At 37.5% G+C, this 23,440-nt stretch overlaps 1 protein-coding gene across 14 annotated transcripts in view; it reads right to left on the bottom strand.

Moving 5' to 3' along the window:
* The window catches only part of SYNE1 (spectrin repeat containing nuclear envelope protein 1), a 317,571-nt gene that overhangs the window by 140,534 nt on the left and 153,597 nt on the right, over window positions 1-23,440 (bottom strand). For all 14 annotated transcript variants that reach the window (XM_037391919.1, XM_037391908.1, XM_037391920.1 and 11 more), the window contains 16 exons: window positions 19,713-19,849; window positions 18,625-18,802; window positions 16,406-16,588; window positions 14,758-14,901; window positions 14,269-14,424; window positions 12,366-12,530; window positions 11,044-11,216; window positions 10,015-10,168; window positions 9,737-9,880; window positions 7,285-7,449; window positions 6,112-6,429; window positions 5,223-5,378; window positions 4,355-4,525; window positions 3,281-3,607; window positions 1,812-1,964; window positions 335-502 (listed from right to left, as the gene is read on the bottom strand). In XM_037391919.1, coding sequence (XP_037247816.1) covers window positions 335-502; window positions 1,812-1,964; window positions 3,281-3,607; window positions 4,355-4,525; window positions 5,223-5,378; window positions 6,112-6,429; window positions 7,285-7,449; window positions 9,737-9,880; window positions 10,015-10,168; window positions 11,044-11,216; window positions 12,366-12,530; window positions 14,269-14,424; window positions 14,758-14,901; window positions 16,406-16,588; window positions 18,625-18,802; window positions 19,713-19,849 — 2,892 coding nt within the window. The remainder of the gene's footprint in view (window positions 1-334; window positions 503-1,811; window positions 1,965-3,280; window positions 3,608-4,354; window positions 4,526-5,222; window positions 5,379-6,111; window positions 6,430-7,284; window positions 7,450-9,736; window positions 9,881-10,014; window positions 10,169-11,043; window positions 11,217-12,365; window positions 12,531-14,268; window positions 14,425-14,757; window positions 14,902-16,405; window positions 16,589-18,624; window positions 18,803-19,712; window positions 19,850-23,440) is intronic.

Raw genomic sequence — 23,440 nt, 5'->3', positions numbered from 1 at the left:
TTTTTATTCTTAGAAGTACCAGAGCAAAAAATGCCATAGAAGTAAAATAAGCCTAATCTGCTTTTTGTGGTTTATGTCCTGGCACATCTCAGCAAAAATCTGACAGCGTACAACAAAGCTCTTGTGCAGCAGATGCAGTCTCATCCAAGAAATAGTGCTAACAACAAGGTAGATTTATTAACTGCATTAATGACACTGATGCTTATTTACACAGCAGTAAGAGGAATAAAACAGGTGAATGAAAAATAACTAAAGCTCTGGAGTGGAGACAGAAAAGCAAAGAAGAAAAATTCTGGTTTACCAGACAAAGGAAGTTTACTCAACAGAAACCCACCTTGTGGTTAGCTAGTTGCTGAGTGATTATTTCAAGACTGTTACTCTCCATAAGGTCAGGGCTGACCAGCCTGCTGGACATATGTAACAACCATTTCTCCCCTTCTTGCAAATCACTATTGTAATCCTCATGTTCTTTCACTCTCACCTCTAAGGTTTCAACGTATGCCTGCAGGTCCACAAAAATAAAAATTAAATATTCAGGTAATCATAAGAATACAAAAAGACCTTAAACAAAAATAACACCAAGAGCTTGAAAACATGAGTAAGCATATCTTCTAAATTTATATTCCTGTGAGAGGCTCTCACATGATTACACTGTTAAGGAGGACATTGTCAAAGGGATTACTTTGAAGACAGAGGGAACACTGAGGACCTCCTTACCTCAAGGAACACTTACCAATTTGAAACTACATTCACTTAGAAACAGTTACTATCTCTCTGAGAGACTGCACATGACCTACCAGATGTTATGGTTGGGTGCCTGCTGCTTACAGCCTTTGCACATACATATTGCCTGTGATTGTGGTAGGCAAATAAAGGATGTGCACATTGAGTTAAAATCTATTTATTCTTTTTAAGATTTTTCATAAGTTTCTCTACATTTAAGTCATCAACATTACATCTAAATGCAACAGACACCAGTTTTGTGGTATAGACCAGAGGAATGTCTGTAAACTAAAAACCAACTGTGAAAAAAATAAAATCATCTGCTATTGGTGGACGGATTGGCAATAAATGTACTTTGGTCAAACATAAGTACTAACATGGTTTGCAGAGCTTATCCTTGTTAGGAGTGTAAGCTATTAAGAGCTTTAGGTATAATCATACTTTAGAGTGTACTTAGAAGTATTAGATCATTCAAAGTACTACATACATATGGACTAACAAATCAATGTTAATTAATAACATCCTTGCTGAATTAAATTATATCCATCTTGCAGTTCATTTTCTCCAATGACTTCCATTCAACACTAAACTAGATTAAACAGGGTTTGTGTGAGATCTAGCAGAAACAAGAGACAAAATGGTATAACATAAGGGTACCCATCTGTCCCTTCAAGAAATAAAGTATTTAAAAATCTATTCAAAGTAATTAGAAATAGTAGCAATAGTACAAACTAGTCACTGATATATTTCCCCTTAATTCTACAAGGACTTCATCTGTCACACTCAAAATTTATTTCAGCTACTCTTGTTAGATTTATGTAGGTAGAAGTTCTTTCCATAATCCAGAATCTGCCACCCCCCCCCCCCCAAAAAAAAAACAACCCAACAAAACAAAACAAAAAACCCAACAACAAACCCATAAACAAAAACCAACAAACCACCCCACAACCAAAAAGTAATTAAATTTAACTGGCTCTGTGCACAGGCTGTGACATGACAACATGAAGCAAGAAAACAGTCAACTTCTTAAAGAGGGTAAAAAATATAGTAAATTGAAAGAACCTAGAGTTCTCTTCCTGACTGTTTACCTTTGTTGTGCTGCAGAGTTCCTGGTAACTGCTCTGAAGGTCTTGAACATTGTTCTTTAGACTCACATCATTCACCAGATCAAAAAGTGCTTCTCCCTTTTCAATCACTGATTTTATTGAAGGCTCATGGGACAGAACAGTCTGCTGTATAGACTACAATGCAAGCAATAATTAAAATATAACTATTGAACACTGAAGATCTATTTCACTAACGTTCCTTTGACCTGATGCACGGCCTTCTATCATAGCATGTATCATGTTTTCCAGATGAGAATAGCTTTGCTGCCAGTACAAGACTGTTTCTCAGCCATGCCTTGAGGTAACAGCTTTGCAGGCATCTAAAAGCGATTGCTCCTTTTGTGAGTGGCTAGTAGCACGGCTAATAATCTGGAGTTGGTGAAGGAAAGGGAGTTAATATCTGTGAAGAGGCAAGTGTTAGGGATAAAACTTGTTCAGAGGAACAAATTCTGCAAATAGGTGGGAAAGTACCACCAAAGCCATCCCCTTAATGAGACAGTATGCAGACGAGCATGTAAAACTGTACTCTCAAATGCAGGCAGTCTGATCTCATGTCATTGTGCCACTGGTTCTGTCAGCGTGGCATATGCCCACCATCCATCAAATGACAGTGAGGTACCAGCTCCCCAAATGTGTAGAAAGCAAACACGTAGCTATAACATATGACTCTCAGTATCGAAGCTGGCGAGGGGCAGTGGGCAGTTTCAGAGAGAAAGCCTTGATGCTGTGCAGGTACTGCTCAGCAATAGCCAAAACACTGGTTTGTTAGCAACACTCTTCAGCCACAAATGTAAAGCACAGCACTGTATGGGCTACTATGGGGAGAGTTAGCTCAATCCCAGCCAGGCCCAGTACACAATTTATGAAACATCTGTAATCCTGGAATATTTTACAAAAACCTCATTAGAAGAAGCAATGGGGTTTGCGGTCAATTTTTTCTACTCATTTTTATGACTGGAAAAAAACCAAAAACAAACCTTAATTTAAATCCTAACTAAAAACAGAGGAGGCTATAGCAGCTGACTGCCTTAGATGCTGGTTGAGCTGGGACATCCAGCTTTAACCAGAAAGCTTATTAAGCCAAGGCAAACAGAAGCAATGTCTGCAGTGAAGAAAGACCAACTGATTTCTATCCTTGCTTAAAACAGCTGTCAACTCTGTTGATATCAATGAAATTATGCATATGTGTACCCACAAAAGAATTGTCCATTAACAGGAAATTTTATGGTATGGGAGCCTTATTAGGACATCAGCACTTGAAATGCAGGTGCTCACTCTATTTTGTAGATGCAGGTGTCATGTATGTTTTCACTTTGATGCTGATTTGGACATCCAGATCAGACATCTCATACATCTGTTGAAGAAACTTGAATGGGCATTTGTATCAGAGGATGTATTGCAAGTCACCAGGTCAAAATCGATTTGACAGTACAATGATAAACGCTTTTTACCTTGTATTTGGACAACTGGGCCTTCTTCTCATAAAGTTCACTCTTTGGCTCCACAGGAGAGCGTAACATGGCTTGGTACTCCATGACCCACTGAGTCTGTGCCTTGTACTTGTCTGAGAACTCCTTTGCCAGCTGAAGGCACTTCTCTGAAGTCATGTGCTCTTTCCTGATAGAGCCAGCCAGTTCTTCAAGCTGTTCCACATGATCTCCAATTTCTTTTCTTAGCTGGTCAACTTCATTTTCTTCCATGTACTTCACAGCTCGCTCCCCCTTCTCGCGGGCGGATTTCAGTAAACTGTGCCCTATGTCCATATCACTCAATAGCAGCTGTGAAAGAGGTGTTGGTTAACAGAAAAATATATGCAAGCACTTCCCTTTTTTTATCTATTCAATGTAGTTCTACTGCCAGTGAAAGGCTAATGATTATTTTTTATTTATTTTTTTTTTAATTTTGCTAAGGATACAGAAGGAATTGCTAGGGAAATTGAATAGACTGCATTACAAAATTGCCTGGAGTTAAAGTGTGGTAAACTAGAAGGAAGCAGAAAAAGCAAATACTTCTGCACTGGGCTTGTGAAGATAAACAGAGAAAATGAGGGCTATCAGGAGAGGATTCATACTCCAGATTTTGGAACAGATCAAAGTTTTCCTTTAGTGTAATATATTTAAGCTGCAGAACATAAGAAAAACTCATCTACAACTCTGAGATGAAATGTGAGATTTACTACAGATTTATTTAAATGAGAAGAAATAGGAAGCACTTCTTGCCACAGTGTATACTGGTATAAAATACACATGACAGGATGCCTTGCGAGGGGAATTTATTTGAAGTTTTAAACTAAAACAAAACGCATACAAACATGTCTTACATAAAGATAGGACTGTATTATTTAACTTCAACAACAAAATTGTGATCTAATGTGTATACCACATTAGAACAGAAAGTTTTATACTGGGTGGCCTTTATCCTATTAGCTTCTCTGGGCAAGGCAAAGTCAGAATTTGGAGCAGCTGTTAAGATGCATGTTAAAATATAGCCTCTCTGTGGTGAAAAGAAACACAAGAAAGCTGTACCTCTAGTTTCTGCATTTTTTTCTCCATTGCTGTTTTATCAACCACATCAAACTTGGTGATCACATTTCTGAAGTTTTTGTTAGTAGCTCTGTACCAATTTGTGTAAGCACTGAAAGCCAGTTCAGACTCCTCCATACAGCGTATTTCTTCTTCCAGAAACTTTATTTGCTCCTTCAAACAAATATGGAGGGTAGGGGAAGAAAACAAGAACCACCCAGATGTTTAACTTTGCTATTCTCTAAAGACTACATTAAATTGCTATTTATTAATAAAACCTGATATACTAAGATTAAACACATAGGTTTTGAGTACTGTCATATCTAGTGGAAAGTTCTCACTGGGGTCTTGTCAGAGCATACATACAGCAATCACTAGTGTTAAAACTGAATTAATACTAAATACTGAAAAGGTACTTGTATTTTGAAAATTGAATTGTGACTGGTGATTATGGTACTATGACACACTTACTACTTAAAATAACCTGAAGATTGTACCTTATCGACTCAAATTTCCCCTGTAACTCTGTGTTTCAGTAGTAACATGAAAACATTTATCTAGAAGTCATTTAGCATTCAAACATACTGAATTCTGAATTTCTCTCCTGCAACTGCAAAAAAGGTAGTAACATCATCTGACAATTAATGTATATTTTTGGAAAGGCATTATCCCAATTATGGCTCTCTAATACATTTAGTCCAATGAAATCTACATATATGCGTGTATATATATATATGAAATATATATGTGACTTGTATTGAGTCTACAATAATGAATAAACTCCGATGAAGTCTAATTAAGAAACTCTGTTTATATTTACTTCTTAAATGACAATTTATGGTGGCACAATTAATTAATTTTCATTACTTACCAAGACATGAAGAAGAAGAGTTTGGTAGCGAGATGTAAGTTGCGTAGCCTGGCTTCCCATTCTACTTGCAGTGAGACTTCCCTCTAGTATTTGCTGAGCCAATACCCCAACTTCCTCCACATCATCTTTGTAGACTGTAATTTCTTCATGCCACTTCTATGACAAAGACATTATCTAGCTTATATGACTGATTCAAACATCTTAAACACAACAGGAATTCGTAACTAAGTCAGGAAATCATTGAAAATAAAAAGAAATACATGGTTGTAAACAAGGATTTACAATAGGAAAACAAAACAGAATCTGATGAATTTTAATGTCATGAATATGCTAAAAGTTTTATCATACCATATGGACTGCATTTCGTTACAATAGATTCAATACTTGCCCCCCAGATAAGAATAGATGTGCAACCTGGACTTCCCATAGAATTTGCCCAAAGTTTTAAAGGTGACTATACAGCATAACCTTGAATCTCTTCAAATCCGCTTCCTGTGTTTATGTGCTTATTCAGAACTATGTCTTCTCCTTGCAGTGACTAAAGGAAATCATTACATCAACACAGCAGAGACTTCACTGTACAGTCGGGCACATTTTACTCTTGTTACCACATTAACACTTTCCAGGACCAGCCTCTGTCCTCGGTTATGCCTTCACATACCACAGAGCATATGAACTCCACATTTCCCCATGAGAATTCAATATTGGTAGAGCCACACCTCTACCCACTAAATGGGAGGAACCTGGACCCAGAAGACATGAAACTTTCTTGGATCCGTAACTCAATAAATTGCAATAAGTTCCTGTCATTTTCACAGTGCAACCAGGAACTGATGTGGAAACCTCACATGATATTTTGTTTAAGGAATGCCTTAACTACATTCTTTACCTTCATTTGTTGAAGCTGCATCTCCTTTGTTGCTCTACCAGACTGCCTCCCAGTCCTGATAGCAACTTTCTCCTCCAGATCTGTTAGCCAGTCATTAACCTTCTGAAATTTTTTCTCCATCAACCTCAGTCTGCTCACAGTGGCATTTAATTGGCTTCTTGCTTCAGAAAGCCTGTGCTGATAACCTTGCCAATCCTGCCGTAATGATTCCAGGGCTCGGTCTTCTACTTGGGGAATACCCCAGGGAATCACCTCCTCTCTGGCATGGACAGCAGCATTCAATAATGCTTGTCCTTCTGCACAGTGCACCTGCAGCTCCTGTGAAGGCAGTTAAGGATACATACCCTACATTAACAGCTTGCTTTCACACGTGGCAAACAAAGCCCTGATTCTACTTAAGACAAAAGCAGTTACCTCACATTATCTAGATATTCCCTTTAGTTATCTATGGTTGACACATAACCAGGAAATTACCTTAACAAAATACCACGGTGTGTCGTCTTAGTTTATATTTGAGTATATATTCAGATTTTCAAAATGGATTCAGATTTTGTAAAGTAACCTGTAATAACAAGACATATATGCAGAGTCCCTGATCATACAAAGACCTTCTCAATATCCTGAATACAGTAATAAATATTTCATAACTCAAATACAGACCTTTTGCTAATTCAACAACAATTATGAGAGTATTCTAAGTCAGCTTAAGATCATAACTTAGAAATTACTGAAGTACTAGAGGTTCAACCTTCCCATGGGAGCTAATTTACATGACTGGAACTGCCTGAAAGCAGATGCATCTGCACTGTAAGCAATAAAAGATGAAAACCCAATGAAAACAATACTTTTGATATTCTATGAAACATAGGGAAAGGAAGAGACAGGTAAACATCCAGAACAAATTCAATACTTGCAAGAAAGTATTAGTATGCCTGGAGATTTTGTTCAAGTCCTGACACCTTTTTCTGCAAATAAGTGACAATAATTTCCACTGACACTACTGGAACTACTTCTGAGTGGCAAAGTACTTACATATAATGTGATTCCAAGCTGTTCTTGAGATGAAAAAAAGAGATGTCTGGTAATTAATATTATTCTGTTATTTCAAAAGTAGGATTATTTTTTTATTATTATTTAATTTTTTTTTTACTTAGGATGTCACACATTATGTACCTGTAAGTCTCGGAGTGTTGCCTCCTGTTTCTGGGCATCACCATCAAGATGTGATAAACAATCAAGTTGTTCCTGTTCCTTCTCCAGCCACGCTTCAAAAGCCTTCAGATTTCTTTGGTACTCTTGATGTAAGTTAAGCAGTCCTTCAGCTTTTGTTACTGCCTCCTGCTTGTTAAAATATTTACATATATGTATATACATCTTACTGTATTATCAAACCAAGAAAATGAAAAACCTAGACTTTCATCATGGGGAAGATTTTGTATCTGATGCTGAGCTTTCCTAGAATTCAACGGTACTTGGATTCTCAGGATGATTTAACCAATTACAGGAAAAGAGAGCAAATGTGAGGATACAGATACATATCCTAAAAGATTCTTCATAAAAGATTCTTCATGTAAGTTTGTGACTTCTGGGATATGAAGTTTTGATCTGGAATCACTTTTAAGTCACACCTTAGTGTCTAATAACAAAAGACCTTCTTAATTTTAATACCAATTTAAATTAACTTTCCTAAAGTAATTAATAAGAGTATGAGCTTAGAAATGGCTTATTTTTTCTTTGCATGATTTTTTTTTTTTTGCCAATGGCAAAATCTTAATCTTCTATTGAGACTACCTAGTATCCTTCACATCTGAAGAGTGCCCCAGCCCTCTACAGGCAGTTCCTCCAGAGCACAGTGAGAAACTGACTGCAAGTCTGCTTCGTACGTGGGCGAGCAAGTTACAGTACTTTCACAGCCCAGCAATAAAATATTACCATATCTGGAATACAGCAGGAAAGGCATCATCTGTTAGTGTAAAACTAGTCTTTCTAAGCACAAGAAAAGTATAATACAAGTAATTTACATCCTCTAAGAAATGATGGGAACAGGGAATTGAGTTCGGATGGAGGCAAGGCAGACTACATCCCACAGCAGCAGGCTACGTAAAAAGAAAAACACTTCCATAAACAGTAGCCATGAACGCACTGTCGCCTTTACCTATTTCTAACAGGTCTGTGTAGCGGGAGGAAGGAAGAAAAGGGGAGTGTTATCCATCTTTTACAAGGCCTGCCCACACCCAGTAGTGGGAAGAGGGAAAGAGAGACAGTTCTCTTGCCTCTTCACAGTGGCTGCAGGGAATTACAGGGCTTGGTCTGCTCAGGCTTGGACTACAAACCCTTGGGGAAGCTTGTCAGGTTTCTCATCTGGCCAAAGGATTATTAAAGGATTTGCCCATTCCTTACTTCCCAGCTATTGGCTTTGAACTTTAAATTTCTTTCTAAGGATTGAATGCACTGTTGACACTTAACATCATCACCACAGCTGGGATTGGGAAAGACCAAAGTCATCTAGGGTATTAGGTGGGAAGAAAAAGAAGGGATGTTTCTTGCTACATGGGGAAAGAGGTACACAATTCTTGCCTCTGGTAACTACTATCCATTTCTCATTGCTCCCATGCTGTTGCTCAAGCTGACCAAATACAGGCAGTCTGTATATCTTTGTGAAAGAGAAAAAGGTAGAGGATCCCCATGCTAACAAGAATACTTGGTATTTACTAGCACTTCCCAGGACTTACTCATCTATCTGGCAAACCGGAGTGAGTTTATTCACAGAAGGTCCAAAGAAAGACTGTGCATTGTATTCTTTGCAGTTATGGAAGACAGTACCACAAAATGGTGAATCACTTATGTTTGAAAAACTGAATTTCGGCCCTTTCCACAGGATAAAGACATCACTGAGACAACAAAATTCAGTACACTGCTGTCATGAAGTTGCCTGTCTGAGCATACACTAGGTGTTATTTAATTACCATAGAAGAATTTGGGTTAACTGGAGATAATAATTTAGCTTTAAATGTATCACCAGGTATTTTATTGTTTCTTCTTTACCTTGTATCTTAATTAAGCCCCATCCTGATCTTTATCTGTCTATGCCCTGATCTTTTCCAGATCTACAATACTAACACTTACCAGTAGATGCAGTACTTATCACGCTGGGTCTTTCGACAGTAGAGTCAGTTGACTTGCTAATAAGTTTTGTGTTCAATAACAAGCTTCTGTAGTTGTCAACCATTTGTGGTTGTGCTGCCTAATTGGTTGCACTTACTGCAATACATACGTTTATGTTAATCACAAATTCATAAATACTCCCAGCTTTTCAGTCATAATGGGTAATATCATATCTGCACTGAAGTCAATGAGACTTTTGACATGGAATTCCTCACCTATTCACCTGACAGTTTTTTCAGATTCAGATTTTTAGAACCTTTCTGAAAAAAGCTGAAGCTCAGTGGTATGGGAAGATAGACTGATAAATCACCCTAATAACTTTCTGTTGCATTAAGTTACAACCGTCCCCAAACTTTTACTCCTTATTTAACAGAAAAATAAACAGTCAGTGAAAAGACTTTCTCTTTTTTGTTGTTGCCAACAAATGTTGTAGAGGGAGTGCTATCAAGGAAAACCGTACCCTCGTTCTGTCTTTGAGGAACTTATACCGCTCCTGAAGGTCCTGGAGTTCAAGCTGAGTAACATAATGCTCAGCCATCCCACTTCCTTTCACTTCAATAGTCTCCAACAGGCTACTGTGACTCAACACCTCTTCACTGAGTAGCTGCAAAACAGAAAAAGAACACATTTATGAAAGGGTAGCATTACAACAAGACCACGTATTAATCTTGCACTTATTTAGCCTTTGTTGTTAAGGTGATATGGGCTTGCTGTTGGCTTGTTGTAAAGCAAACACACCTTCGCTTTGCTGAGGGCAGCTGTTTTTTCCCTCAGTTCAGCATACTGCCTTTGAGAAGCATTCATACTTGCTTCTACTTTATCCATCCAGCTGGAAAACTGACGAACATCATCCTGGTAACTTGTCCATTTGGAGAGAGCTCCTTCCAGTTGACTGCAATTTAAAAATACATATTTGTTGTGACAGTGGAGGTTCTCGTGCTATTTAAGCAGTGAGATATAGTCATATACAGTTATTCTAAACTATATTTAAAAGAAAAATATATCACAAGCTAGAGTAGTCTGAGACAGAGCTGGTAAAACCCTACAGGTTTTACCTAGGAGCGCTGTTTGGCAGATAAAGAGAAAATAAGTTTTCTAAATGTGGAATACTATGGAGGTCTGTAAGTTATGTAGCTAGCTGACAGGTTCTGGCTTTAGTAAATGAAATGCAACTGAAAGCATAAGATCTAGATTATTCATAAATTTTCTGTCCCTTTGCATACATTCTAAGTTGCTGCATTCTAATGTTTAATTACCGTTGTTGTTTTAAATTGAAATATTAGCAACCAGTGATGCTCCAAAGGTGGCTGCATTTTTCCCCCCTGTATTACTTTATTCTATCACTCTGAGCATCACTATTGGCCACTGTAATTACAGTACCTTCTGTGAAATGCTAGCAAGTGGAAAACCAGACAGGAACTTGACAGAGCAACCATTAATGTCTGTGACAAGATCTTCTCATTTCTGAGAATAATTCAAGGCATCAGGTGCAACTCAAAGTAAAATTTATGACAAGACACGAAGATGGAATCCACTTTTAATAGTATATTGACAATAAGTGTTAGCAAAGCTTAGATCTCTCGGTTTCCTGCCCCTTTTCTACTTCAAATGAATATGTCACAGCCTCTAGATCTGCAATGTTAGGCACATGCAGTCATTTTATATGACTTCGACTCTTCTAATAACGAAACTCTGGGAATCAACTTTTCAAAAATTTTGACAGCGCTTTATTGCTAAGCTTCACCCTGCACCTCATTCACGTTTTACCTCTTGCACTGGATACAAGCAGACAGAAGGGAAGCCCAGCTGTCCTTCAGAGTTTGCAACTGCCGTTCAATCACTGGCACTCCCTCCAGAGAAGTATTTTGCAGAACAGATTCTCCTCTTGTCAGAACCATTTTCATTTGGATTTCTTTTTCTTGTTTCACTGCTAGCAGTCCCTACAAAGTAAGTAGATATTATTTCACTTGTATCATTAACTGGGCAAGAATATACTAAATGTCTTTACTGGAAAATGAGTTCATCAAATTTAGCAGCTTGTACAGTCAATTAGAAAAGGGACAGTGGGGTTCACTAGCTGGGATTCACAAGGAAAAAGTGACTTTCAAAGAGTTGGTTTAGGGCAGTAAAAGAAATATATATCTTAGTTGACAGGGAATTTTCTGTGGAATCTATGCAGGTACTTAGAGCACATCAGAGATGTTACTGTTGTGTGGAAAAGCTGACGTTCTAAAGGGAATGTCATTTAGATGGAAAACAGGAGGACTCATTCATAGAAAAAACAAGATGTAATAACAAAGCTCTTCTACATGGCTGAAATACAGTTCTACAACTCTAGAATCTATTTGCAATGCAAAGGTACCAACATACAAACTCAGTACACTATCAGCAACATCAGCTTAGAGATTTCAGCTCCTGGAGCTGTGCAGTTGCAAACTAACAGCTTCTAACACTACGCGAAGTCACAAAAAAACCTCAAAGCATGAACCTGAAAGACTTAACAAGCAAAAGGCAAAACATAATTTTAGTCTTTTGGTATAATCTCTTGCTTTTTGATGTATCCTTATAATTTTGAGGACTTGTCTATATTTGGCCACAGCTCAAAATCTGAAGACTTCAATAATATGAAAACTATTTTCTGAGTACTGCTCTTCAACACCTTTTGTGCAGTGATATAAATAGGTGCTATTCTCTTAACTGTAGTCACCATTTTTAAAGCAAACAACTTTAGCAAAAGCTGTTCCAAATCATCCATATCACTTGTAAGACCTAGGAAATAATATATTAAACTAACAGAAGTTAATATCCTACTTCTTCCATTTAACCTTCATCAGCCACACATCTTTTGATTTTTTTTTAAGAATTTGCATATATGCAGTTTTCCATGTCATAAAGCTCCCTATAGCCTTCTTAGGGAAAACTTCTAATATTGAGCTCTTTCCTCTATAAAGAGATTTATTTTTGAGTAAATTGCAAATCAGCGTCTGAATTGTTACACTATTATGCAACAACTAACATAAATTATCCTATATTTACATTCTTCTTACAGATCTAAGAGCAGCAGGTTTTGGAGTCTGTTGTTTCCATACCTCTAGCTTTAACATCCGGCTGTCCAGAACACTCTTGTCTGCAGTGGGATGACAGTAGGAATCCAGCATGTGAACTGCATCAGCCACCCAGTCCTGGAGGTCCTTGACACTGTGTGAGAATTGCTGGTGCTCAGCTACGACCCTATCCATTCTGGAAACTTTCTCCTGCAATTCATACAGCAATTAGTACCAGGCGCTACTCAAAGGATTGCTTATTCCCCAGGCTGATTTACAGACTTTAGAATGAGTTTCATCACTGTACTCAGAAATCCTCTTCGTACACTGAATTACAAGTACGCTTACTTGAGCATGGAATGAAATCTGCATGCACGCACATACAAATGAGTTGTCCAAACAGAATATACAAATGAAAATTTCAGAAATGCCTTTTTTTTGTTTTCTAAATGTAAAGCTTCATCTGATTGTCTCCTCTCATCCAAAGTAGATGAGAGTTTTCTGTCACTTTTTCTTAAACATAGAATCATTTTGGTTGGAAAAAACCTTTAAGATCTGGTATCACACCTAAACTCCGTTTCAGTGATGCAACTGAAGGTAACCTGTGAAGGCCGTCAGTGCACAAGACAGATTTAAGCTTGTGAAGCTATGCTACTGCAGCAACATTGCTTTGTTGATACCTGGAAAAGACAGACTCATTTCCCTCAATGACTCCCACTGGTATAACCATTCTTTTGAAAAATGACTAGCACTCATACAAATCAAAAACAAATGCTCAAGTTACATTGCCAGAAGGCCTGATGTGAGCAGGAACACAAAGCAGAATGTATTTCACACAGTGACAGAGAACTAAAGTCAAACCATTGAAACAGGCTTAGGAAGTTACTGAGAGTGACCCTTCTCAAGCGTTCATGGCTATCCAAAGAATTTCAGGATTCCTCTTACAGGCTGGATCATATGTATTCTCTACCTTGGACTCCTTCTTCTAATCCTGACACTTAAAAGTTCAGTTCACATAAATCAATGTTGGTAACTTTTTCCCTTTCTCATTCTGCAGTCATGAAAATTTTTTATGGCCATGTAATACAACCATTTTCAGGAAGTCACAGAGCTGTAGATACGCTTTATAATCTTTGCGTCCACAGAAAAAGTAGAAACTAACAGGCTAGCAATTGCCCAAACATATTTTCTGAATTGAATTGTTATCCCATAACACACTTCCTATATCCTTAATTATTCTCATTACAGTAGTCACTATAAGCCTAATTCAGTATCAAGCCTCCTTCATGACACGAACTTATAGGACTGTGAAACAGTCCTAATACAAAGACCTTCTTATCTGTTCACACAGATAAGAGGTAGTAAGTAGAACTATTAAATGGTAACGTGTGTCAAGCACCACTCAGCAAAACAGAGTTGGGTTAAACTCTCAGTTCCTAGTGTGATGCTTTAAAATTTGGCCTCCCCTTGAACCTTCAAAAGCAGCCTGAGAGGCATTTTTTTTAGAAGACCAATCTATTAGTTTTAGATGAAGATGCTTACAATCCAAATAATCAATCATCATTATAGGATGCAATGAAGTAATAACTTTTCTGTAGTCTATATTCTCTAAAAAATAAATAACTTCCCCAACTTTTGAAAAATAGTTCTTTCAGGTGCCACTTAAAAAACTAAAATGTCTTCAATGCTTGAAATAATCAAAATCAAACTTTTTAATCAAAATACATTTAAAAAACAATTGAAAATCATTATTCCATTCTGTTTACAGTTTGTGGTATTATCCAGGTCCTTACTTCCCACTCTATAAAACCAGCGTGAAAGACAAGATAGCTCAGACATACCACAGAGCAGACAAGCAAGACAACTGCAGTGTTTCACATTTCAGTCTTTCTTTTTACCCACGTACATCAAATGAATTGCTTAAAAGCTCATACACTGGGTGCATTACCTTTGTCAGATTGCTTAGGGTAAGATATTGAGAAGACAACTGAGACACTCTGCGCATAAAGCTTTTGCTGACAGCTTGCTCTTCCCACAGCTGCTGAGCTTTCTCTTTTAGCCTGTTGAGCTGATGCTCGTGGCAGCTTATTTCCTCAAGGACAGACTGTAAAGCACAAGCACGTTAATATTAAGAGTGGGTGCAAGAAAGCAGGAAATAGAGAAGCATGAAGGCCCCATGAAAAAGGGAAGCGACGTATGGCAAGCTTGCTGAGAAAGGCACACCACACAGCTACAGCAATGAAGCAGCATGTCATAAGAAATGTGCAGATGTAAAACCTGATGGAACAGGATCACTGACAGCAACCCTTGAAACCAGTTCTCATCTTATTTAGAGGTCAGGATGCTAGAATGATCAAGCTTTTGTAAGGAATCAATGAGACCAGGAGAATGGGACAGAAAAGTCTGGTTGTGTTAAAAAAGGCTTATAAGAAGTTACCTGCAACTTTTGCTGTTCTCTCCTCTTGGAAGGAAGATCATGGAGCCGACTGCTGCTCCCTTGTACCGCCTTCTCAGTTGTGGTCAGCCACTCCTGCAGAGGCTCTGCAGTTGCTTCAAAGTCCTTCATCTGGATTTTTAAGTTCTGGGAAGACATGAACAATTCTATCAACAGTCCCACTGCATTGGACATAACTGTAATGCACAACACACAGATGGAAGCCCACAAAAAGGATAAACAATTGCAGACAAATATTACACAAATCTTCAAATAAACTATACCAGCTCTGTTCCTTCCCATTGCACAGACACTGAAAGAAAAGTCTCAGAGATCACCTCTTTAAGAGACAAAAAAGAGGACATGTCTACACAGTTGAGGGGAGGCTGAAGCAAATTTCCTCCAGACTGAAAGGTTTACAGATCTTATGAGCTTTGAGTCAATGTATGTCTCACACAACTAAGGTAGCCTGAGGAAAGGCTACTTTGGGATACGAGTTACCTAACATATGACAGCAGGCATTCACACTGACCCCTCCTTAAATGGGCTGCCATACCAAATCCTGGGGATCGTTTCTAACTACATTTTTTTAGTGTAAAATTTTAGTTATAAAAATGTGTGCATAAAAGCATATATAGGCATTCCTTCAGTGCCTGCTTATTTTTCTTGTAGGCTTATTCTACAGGATTGAAAAAAAAAAAAAGAGCATCTGAAATAACGCATATGGAATACAAACCTGAGCAGCATAGTTCCTGTGCCCTAGTTATTTTTATGGGGTTTTTTTTCCCCAGGCTGATTTAGTTTTCTTTATAGCTATTAGCCTTATCAGTGAAATTAAACATCAGAATGAAAAATTAAGCCTACGAGACTGAAAAATGCTTGGTTTAAAAAGATTAACCTCTAAGAACATCCTCTTTCCATGGCAACCCTAAGACGAAGAAAGGTAAGTCTTTGCTACCTGAGAATTTTCTTTGAAAGGCTTTCCTACATGATGCATCAAATCTATTTAAACTTCTTCTCAGCTGGCTAGGCAGCACTGGGTTTGAAACAAGAATGCCTAGGAACTTTAACTCTCCTATGCTGTGTAGGGAATTCCAGCTAAGGTCTTTTGACCTTAAAACCTATGACCTTAAAAGAGATGATGTTTGTTAAGATATCCACCTTCTTTGCTGGTTGAATTGTGAGTTCTGAATAGAGAAAGGCACTGGGGTTTATTTTAAAAGGTGCTCAGGTAAATTACTTTTCACCAGTTTACGATGTCAGACAAAATTTACCCACTGCACTGAGACTATTCAATCAGCAATAGTGTCAGAAATCTGTGCTAAAACAGTCCTTTAAAAAGAAAATGTGTTTTAGTAGTCCAGTACATCTGATGAGACTCATGTTAATCAATTTAGCATTGTCTTTGCTACATTCAGTTACTCTGAACACCCTTCTGCAGTTTGATTTAAGTGGAATCAGTCATAAGGATGTAACTAAGCACAAGTAAAATGTAAGTGGAAGAATAAGACTTCTTGAAAACAGCTATTTGTTAGTCCTGCCACTTCATGAACAGTCACAGCTGTATACAAAATCTAAACTGTGCTGTTTAAAACAAAAAGCAAAGAGTAAATTTAGATCCAGTCTTTCCCCATTGTGACTCGTTCAATACCTCCAACGCAGATTCCTTCTGGTGGAGGGTGGTGATAAATTTTTTCCAATCTTCTTTAGCAGTAGCAGATTTGTCCCGGATAACTTTAGCCTTTTCCTTTGGTAAAACGGAGCACAGCAGTTCTCCTTTGGACACTACCAGGTTTAGCTTCTGTTGCCCACTCTCACTTTCTGATAAGAATTCCTAAAAACAGTAATAAAAGAAGCTAATTGGTGAACTTTGGGTCCCCATAAAGGTCAATGGTAAGCTCCCAGAAAATTCAACAGTGGTAAAAGTTTATTGTTTCTGCTCATTAACATGCTAATTCATCTTTTGGTACATTCCATTTTAATATCAATCATATTTATGGAATTTAGGGACAACATCTACTCAATCCAGAAGTGCCGTGTGTCTAAATAATGCATATTTTAAGACTCTAGGATTATCTGTAAATTCTGCATTTCATGAGACAACTACTGGTCATTTAGTTGGGTATTACACTTCTTTAAATCTCCATGGTACAGAAGTGGTAAAAACTTCATTTCAGGGAACCAGCATCCTGACACAGATACCAGCAGGAGCCAGGGCCCACTCTGAGGCACACACAGGACTGAAGCCTTGCCCATGGGTGACAGCCACACTGGACTTCCAATGAGTGTGTAGGGGTGTGGGCTGATGCTCAGACCCTGAGCAATGCCTGAACTGTGTGATTTATCCCTCCACATCCTTAACTTACCCTTCCAGTTTGAAAGTATTTTTCTTCATGGAAATCTTGCACAATGCTTGTGCGCAAGAAGTGTATGGGGAAATGCCCATGCAAGAATTATACAGAAATGTAAAGAAACAGTCAGATTTTTAAATTTTAACATACTAGGATAATGTTCCTAGAACTTGTAATTATTCAAAGACTTTGTGAGTATTTAGGAATTTAGCAGTCTTAAATACCAGTATTTTAAACTGTTACTGTCATGATTATGTGATACACAAATAGTTTTATATTCATCATCATAAGGTGACATCCATATTCAGAAGTAACAGGCTTGATACAAAAATTACTAAGTCAGGTTCTAATTCTGTGTTACAGTAGAAATCTTGGTAGAGAATGCAAAGGGTCTGTTAGCTTTGAGATACTTGGTTCAAGTTCTGGCTATATTAAAATCAAAGATATTTGCCTTGTGATTTAATGACGTCAAATGTGCTAACAGACAGAACATTAACTTTTAACAAAAATAAAATTTTAAGTTTATGCAGGCTATGAAGACATCTCTCGAAGTCCTAAAGTAAAAAACATGTAAAAAAAAAAAAGTTTATTTTATCTAAAACACCTTTCAGGGAGGAGAAGAACAAAGTAAGGTCTTGTGCTATGAAGGGGCTGCAGTGATGAAGAAAAAAATCTTATTACTGTTGGGAAAAAAAACAACCTTGATAAAACACTCATATTTAATGTCAAAAACTGCTAGGATTTTTTTCCCTTATATTGCCTCTGAACACATTCTCATTTTGGGGTAGTCAAAGATTTTATATATTAATACAGTATTATTTATGCTCTTAAATAAACCATTTAAGCAAGGAAAAGTGAATTTACCAAAAGGAGGAGGAAGTGATTTGGGTTATGATATTTTCTGAGAAACAGATATGAATTTCTTTTATTATACTACCTAACTGGAGGTTTAACAGTCTCATTGCATAATTCTTACTTTGCTATGTTCAGTTAAAATTATAGTAATATTCTATTCATGAGAGTATTTCTTCCACTTGCTTTATTAAAATAAACTTTTAATTCCTTTCCACAGAATTGTTAGGGCTTCTTTTAGCTTTAAGTGAAAAATACACTTTTTAAATGCCTGCTTACACTGCATAATTTTAACTGTGTTCTTGCACTGTAAGGGCTCTACTTTCATAATGAGGAAAGATATTTATATGTTTGAAATAATTCCAGGTACTATATCCCAGTTCTGATATCATCTTGATTTTACTTTAAATACATTTTTTTCCTATTCTAAAAAAGAAACAAACAGAGGCACCTTACGAGAGGCAATGACTACATACAAACCAATTAAACTAAACAAACTGGATTAAAAAAGAAAAAGAATAAGATTTTATTTTCTTGCAGTTAGTCACCTTTAGTGTCGACAATAACAACATTAACAACAAATAGTAATTAACCAAACATTTCAATCTGAGCTTTATATGAAAGCGACTGGATCTCTCTCAGTGTAATATTTTACTGCAATAGTTACCTGTATTTTCTGCAGACTTGCTGAAGCTTCACTGATACTTTGAGGCACATCAAAGCATTTGGCTGTGGTGACTTTTGCATTGACCAGCCACTGCTGGAAGTCCCTGAAAGCTGTCCGAAATCTTTGCTGCAAGATCTGCTCTTTGCTCTGACATCCTTTTGAAGCTTGCAGGCAGAGGCTGGGTTTGTCACATCGGGGAAGCAGAAGAGAGCGAGGGAGGGAAGGCAGGACTCTTGGTTAGGTGACAGTGCTATTACTTAGCTCTCTCAAATTGCAGTGGTAAGGTTAGATTAACCTGAATTCCTCCCACCAAATTTAAGCACTTTACCGAGGCACCAGGAAATCCATTAGAAGCTTTCAGTTCCTTAAAAGTGAAGCATGTAAATTGGGATGTAACTGTCACGGATATGACAGGTCTAAGTGTTTCCAGAGCGTGAGTCAGTGCACCTAAGCATGAACCGTTTCTGCAAGCCCCTTTCTAGGGACAGGATGCAGAACGACAGCAATTACAGTGCTAACTCCTGTGGCTCAGTTAAATTTATAAAGTTAGAAGGGATCAATCTGAATGGTCACACCCTTCTTCTCCACCTACAAAAGCCAAAAGCTATAAACCCCTGCAAGAAACAACGCTCTTGTGTCTGAAATGCAGGTGTCACACTCCTATCACCTACAGTGACCTAAGACAAAGCAAGAAAGCAAGCAAATGACTAGCTCCCCTGTTTCAGGGAACCAGCTAGTCAGAGTAAACTGAATGGCAAAATGAAGAAAAAGATCTTAAATAGCTGGTATAGCTTGTTCCTCCATCAAACAAAAAGCCACAGCTGTTACATCAGTTTCTTACAAGGCTTCCACTTGTAATAGGTTAGGTGTGGATACACATTAGTTTCAGCTGAGTTTAGTGGCGTAGAAAAAAGCCCAAACTGCAACTTTTTACAACCTCTGTTGACACCACAATCAAAATAACAGTTCTAATCGTTGCATACCCTCTGTTTCTAATTCTAAAATTATAATTAATGGTTCCCTAGAAGACAGCTCATGCCCACACACACCCCCCGAATGGATTAACTATAAACAAGATGAATGTGTACCTGTTGTACTCCTTAATCAACCCTGAAACTTTTGAAGAATGAGTACTCAAATCTCTGGAAAATCTACAAAGATCATTTAACTGAGTTTTGATCTCATCTGTCAAATGTTCAGACTTTACCAAAGCATCCAATGTTTCCTGTTAAAACAAAACAAATAATATTGGTGAGTAAATTAAAAAAAGATAATCATCTTCTGAATAAAAAATTATCAGAACTTAAATTCAACCTCATTTATGATCTGTGCACATTCACTTTCAAGAGTGTTAGCAGTCAAGCCTACAGCAGCTGATTTTGAAATTCTGAGCTTCTAGAGACTGTATTTCTGGAAGCCTCAACTTTAAGTCAAAATGTTCTCAAAGAACATCTTATTATATAAATTTCATTTTAATAAACAAGCAACAGGATTGTCAGTTAGCTGTATACATATAAAAGTACATTAGGGAATAGCAAATAATATATGTTTATATAAATATAATTAGTCTGTTGGCTTAAATTGAGCATTTAGTTTCAATAAAAACTGTTTTGAGCTGTATCCAAAAAAACAATTTACGCACAAATCTTTTAACAGCTTCAGCTCTTTCACAGAGGGCTTCATAACCTAAAAGTAGAGCTGCTCACAATCCTGTGAGGGTAAAGGGGTTACTGCCTGTCACTGCTGCACTGGAAAGACTCTTGCTTTGGAGACAGATAAGCCAAAAAAGAAAAAAAAAAAAAAAGCTTTTGTTGGCCTAGCTTATGTCACTGGGAAAGGTGTGATAACCACTCCAACAAAAACAGGCCTTGCTGATGTCCACAGCATCTCCACTGCAGAACCCCACCAGCTACTCCAGCATAAGGAGCAGTGTAGACCTGGCATTGACTAGAAAATAAATTCTTCAGACATTCCCTTAAAGTACCAGGGAGAAAAGAATCTTCTAGCTCATTACACTCACCACAGCAGAGGTTCTACAACACAGGCGAGCCAGAGTCTTTGGCAGGTATAGATTAGTCTGGCTAAATCTAAGTGCCAGCTGGGAAGAAATTTACAATATAAACTTAAGAGAGAGATCATATGAAAGTGACGATAGATTTGAACAAGGACATAGAAGTGGGCAAGGGGGTCTCCACATCATGTTTCTGAATATATAAAAAAAGGATGACTGAAAACATACATAGTAATTAGTTTGCAATAACAAAATTGAACATTCAGGAAAGATAAAAATGATGCACACAAAAATATATGCAGAAGGTTTTCAAAATATCACAATCTACAGAGATAAAGATGCCCACTGAGGAGATTTTTCACTATAAAGTATTAATTAACTCTGAAATAAACAGATATCTCTTTGTGTAAATAAAAGTAAAAATAAATACTAGCAAGGGTCTAGCAAGTTGATCAACAGCCTTGGTAAGGACAGCAAAGGGACAGATGCCAGCGATTCAGCTCACGTATCTGCTGCTCACAAGCAACTTTGCACTTGCTTCATATCCTTTTTCCTGAAAAAGTCTGCAGAACCATAAAATTAATTTTTTAAGATCTATGTCATGCACTTTTGAGCTGGGGGGGTGGGACGGGGAGGGGCGGGGAGAGAGAGATTGCTTCTTGGTAGTATCTGAACTGCCAGGAAAAAACCCACAACAATCCATTCTGGGAAAAATAAAATTACAAGCATGTATTGGCTGTGAATAACAGTGGTTTAGACTATAATCACAGCTTGATTATATTAGCATTACCGAAATCTGTTTGCATTTATCGATCACAGGGAAGCCCTGCAAAATTAAATCTAGAGATATTACAGATGTATTATGTGTATAAAATTTCACGTGTTCTTGTGAGTATGGAAATATATTTTACTATGGCAGATTTTCAGGACTCCTCTGATTTACATTATTCATGGTCATGTTACGGATTTTATCTGCTTTGAGTCACTCATACATCAGAAATCTGTTCAACCATAATTAAAAGATACTCTGAGGGTAACAGAGGATGCTGTGGAGTCTCCTTCTCTGGAGACATTTAAAACCCACCTGGATGCAATCCTGTGCAACTTGCTGTAGGAGAACTTGCTTTAGCAGGGGGTTGGCCTACATGATCTCCAGAGACCCCTTCCAACCCTGACCATGCTGTGATTCTGTGATACTCTAAACAGTCACTCTGCAGTTTGTTTCAATGCCATATAAAGTAGTGTTTGAATTAAGTAATTATGTAATCACAATGATGTTTAGAAAAAAATGTTAACTACTTTTTGTTTATCTTACTTTATGTTAAACTACACACAGGATTATATTTTTTTAAAGCACTAGAACAACACTGGCTGTTACTTAAACACAGGATGTCACAAATTGTGTGGGGCAAGAATCAACATAATGAAATAATAACAGCCTTTTTTTAAAAAAGTCCTAAAAGTAGCACATAGTTACAATTGCCCGTTTTCAATGAAATCTTTCCCTTTCAATAACTACTAATAACTAATAATAAGATCATTCTGATGACATATGGCTTTAGTCATAAACCTATTAACAAACAGGCACACCAACCTGCAGTACAGGGTGCATCTAACTATGGCAATTTTCCATACAGAAACACTGATAGCACTGCTGCAGACACTTGGACTTCATTTTGAATCTGACAATTACCAAAATAACCAGAAGAACTTGTTGAATTCCAAGTGTGAAATCTGCTGCACATACCTAAAGGAACAGAGCTTGAGTATAACACAGTAACAGAATGAGCTTACTAATTCTGAGAATCAGGAAATGCATTTTTAGTTCGTGGCCTTGGCTTACATGGCAACAGAATCACTGTGAGACAATGGAAATGGAAAGCTGCAGTGCCATTTTACATTCACAATAGGATCTATCCCTGGGGTCCAGAAATGGAAGGATTACTGTCACATTTCCTCTACTATAAATAAAATTACATAGTAGGGCTGTGCATAGTAAGTCTTGAGATTCCTCTCTATTCTCCTCATTAGCCAAAGTTTACAATTGTCTAATCTAAATAAAGTGTTGTTACATTGAGCTACAGTAAATACACAGTATATATGCTACTAATAAAAACAATATCCTTGAATTTAGTACTTCTCCATTTATAGAATAAAACACATCTGGTTGCTACATGCTGGTGACAAGTCTGTTCCTTTCCTTTTTAAAAAACTTACAAACATGGAAGCCTTTGCATATTTGTGCCATTATTTGCTCCAGCGTAACGTCAGCTTTGTTACTCCTACAGACACATACTGGCACTGAAGCAAGCAGGCTTCATAAATCCGTATCAGGAAATTCTGTGAAAAGGGAAGCCACAGAAATAACTTGGCACAGACACTGGAGAAGGAGATTCACTACCTCAGTTCAAAGAGAAGGTGTTCTGGGGTATTTCGTATATTTCTTCAGGCAAGCGGCCAGAAAGCAGGCATCACACCCCCCTCTCTTCCTTTACTGAAGCTGCTTTATTGCAACACAACCCTGGAAAGCGAATACTTGGTATCTTTTCTCAACATCTGTGATTCACGTTGAGGAACATACAGATATCTATCTCAATTGCTGTGATATATATATTTATACATAATGTGTCATATGTACATGTGGAATTTTTTTGCTGAAGATCATCAGGAACAGAAACAACCTACTTCTCCAAATTCCACTGCACTCCATAGCAGAGCCATTAGTAAGTATACTGGTTTCTAGTATAGCTTCCTTAAATATTGGACAAGATCTCAAGACCTCAATGTCCATAATGTGAACGATAT

The sequence above is a fragment of the Falco rusticolus genome, chromosome 6 (genome assembly GCF_015220075.1).
Source record: "Falco rusticolus isolate bFalRus1 chromosome 6, bFalRus1.pri, whole genome shotgun sequence".
In the NCBI taxonomy this organism is placed as follows: domain Eukaryota; kingdom Metazoa; phylum Chordata; class Aves; order Falconiformes; family Falconidae; genus Falco; species Falco rusticolus.
This window is presented reverse-complemented; position numbering and strand designations above follow the sequence as displayed.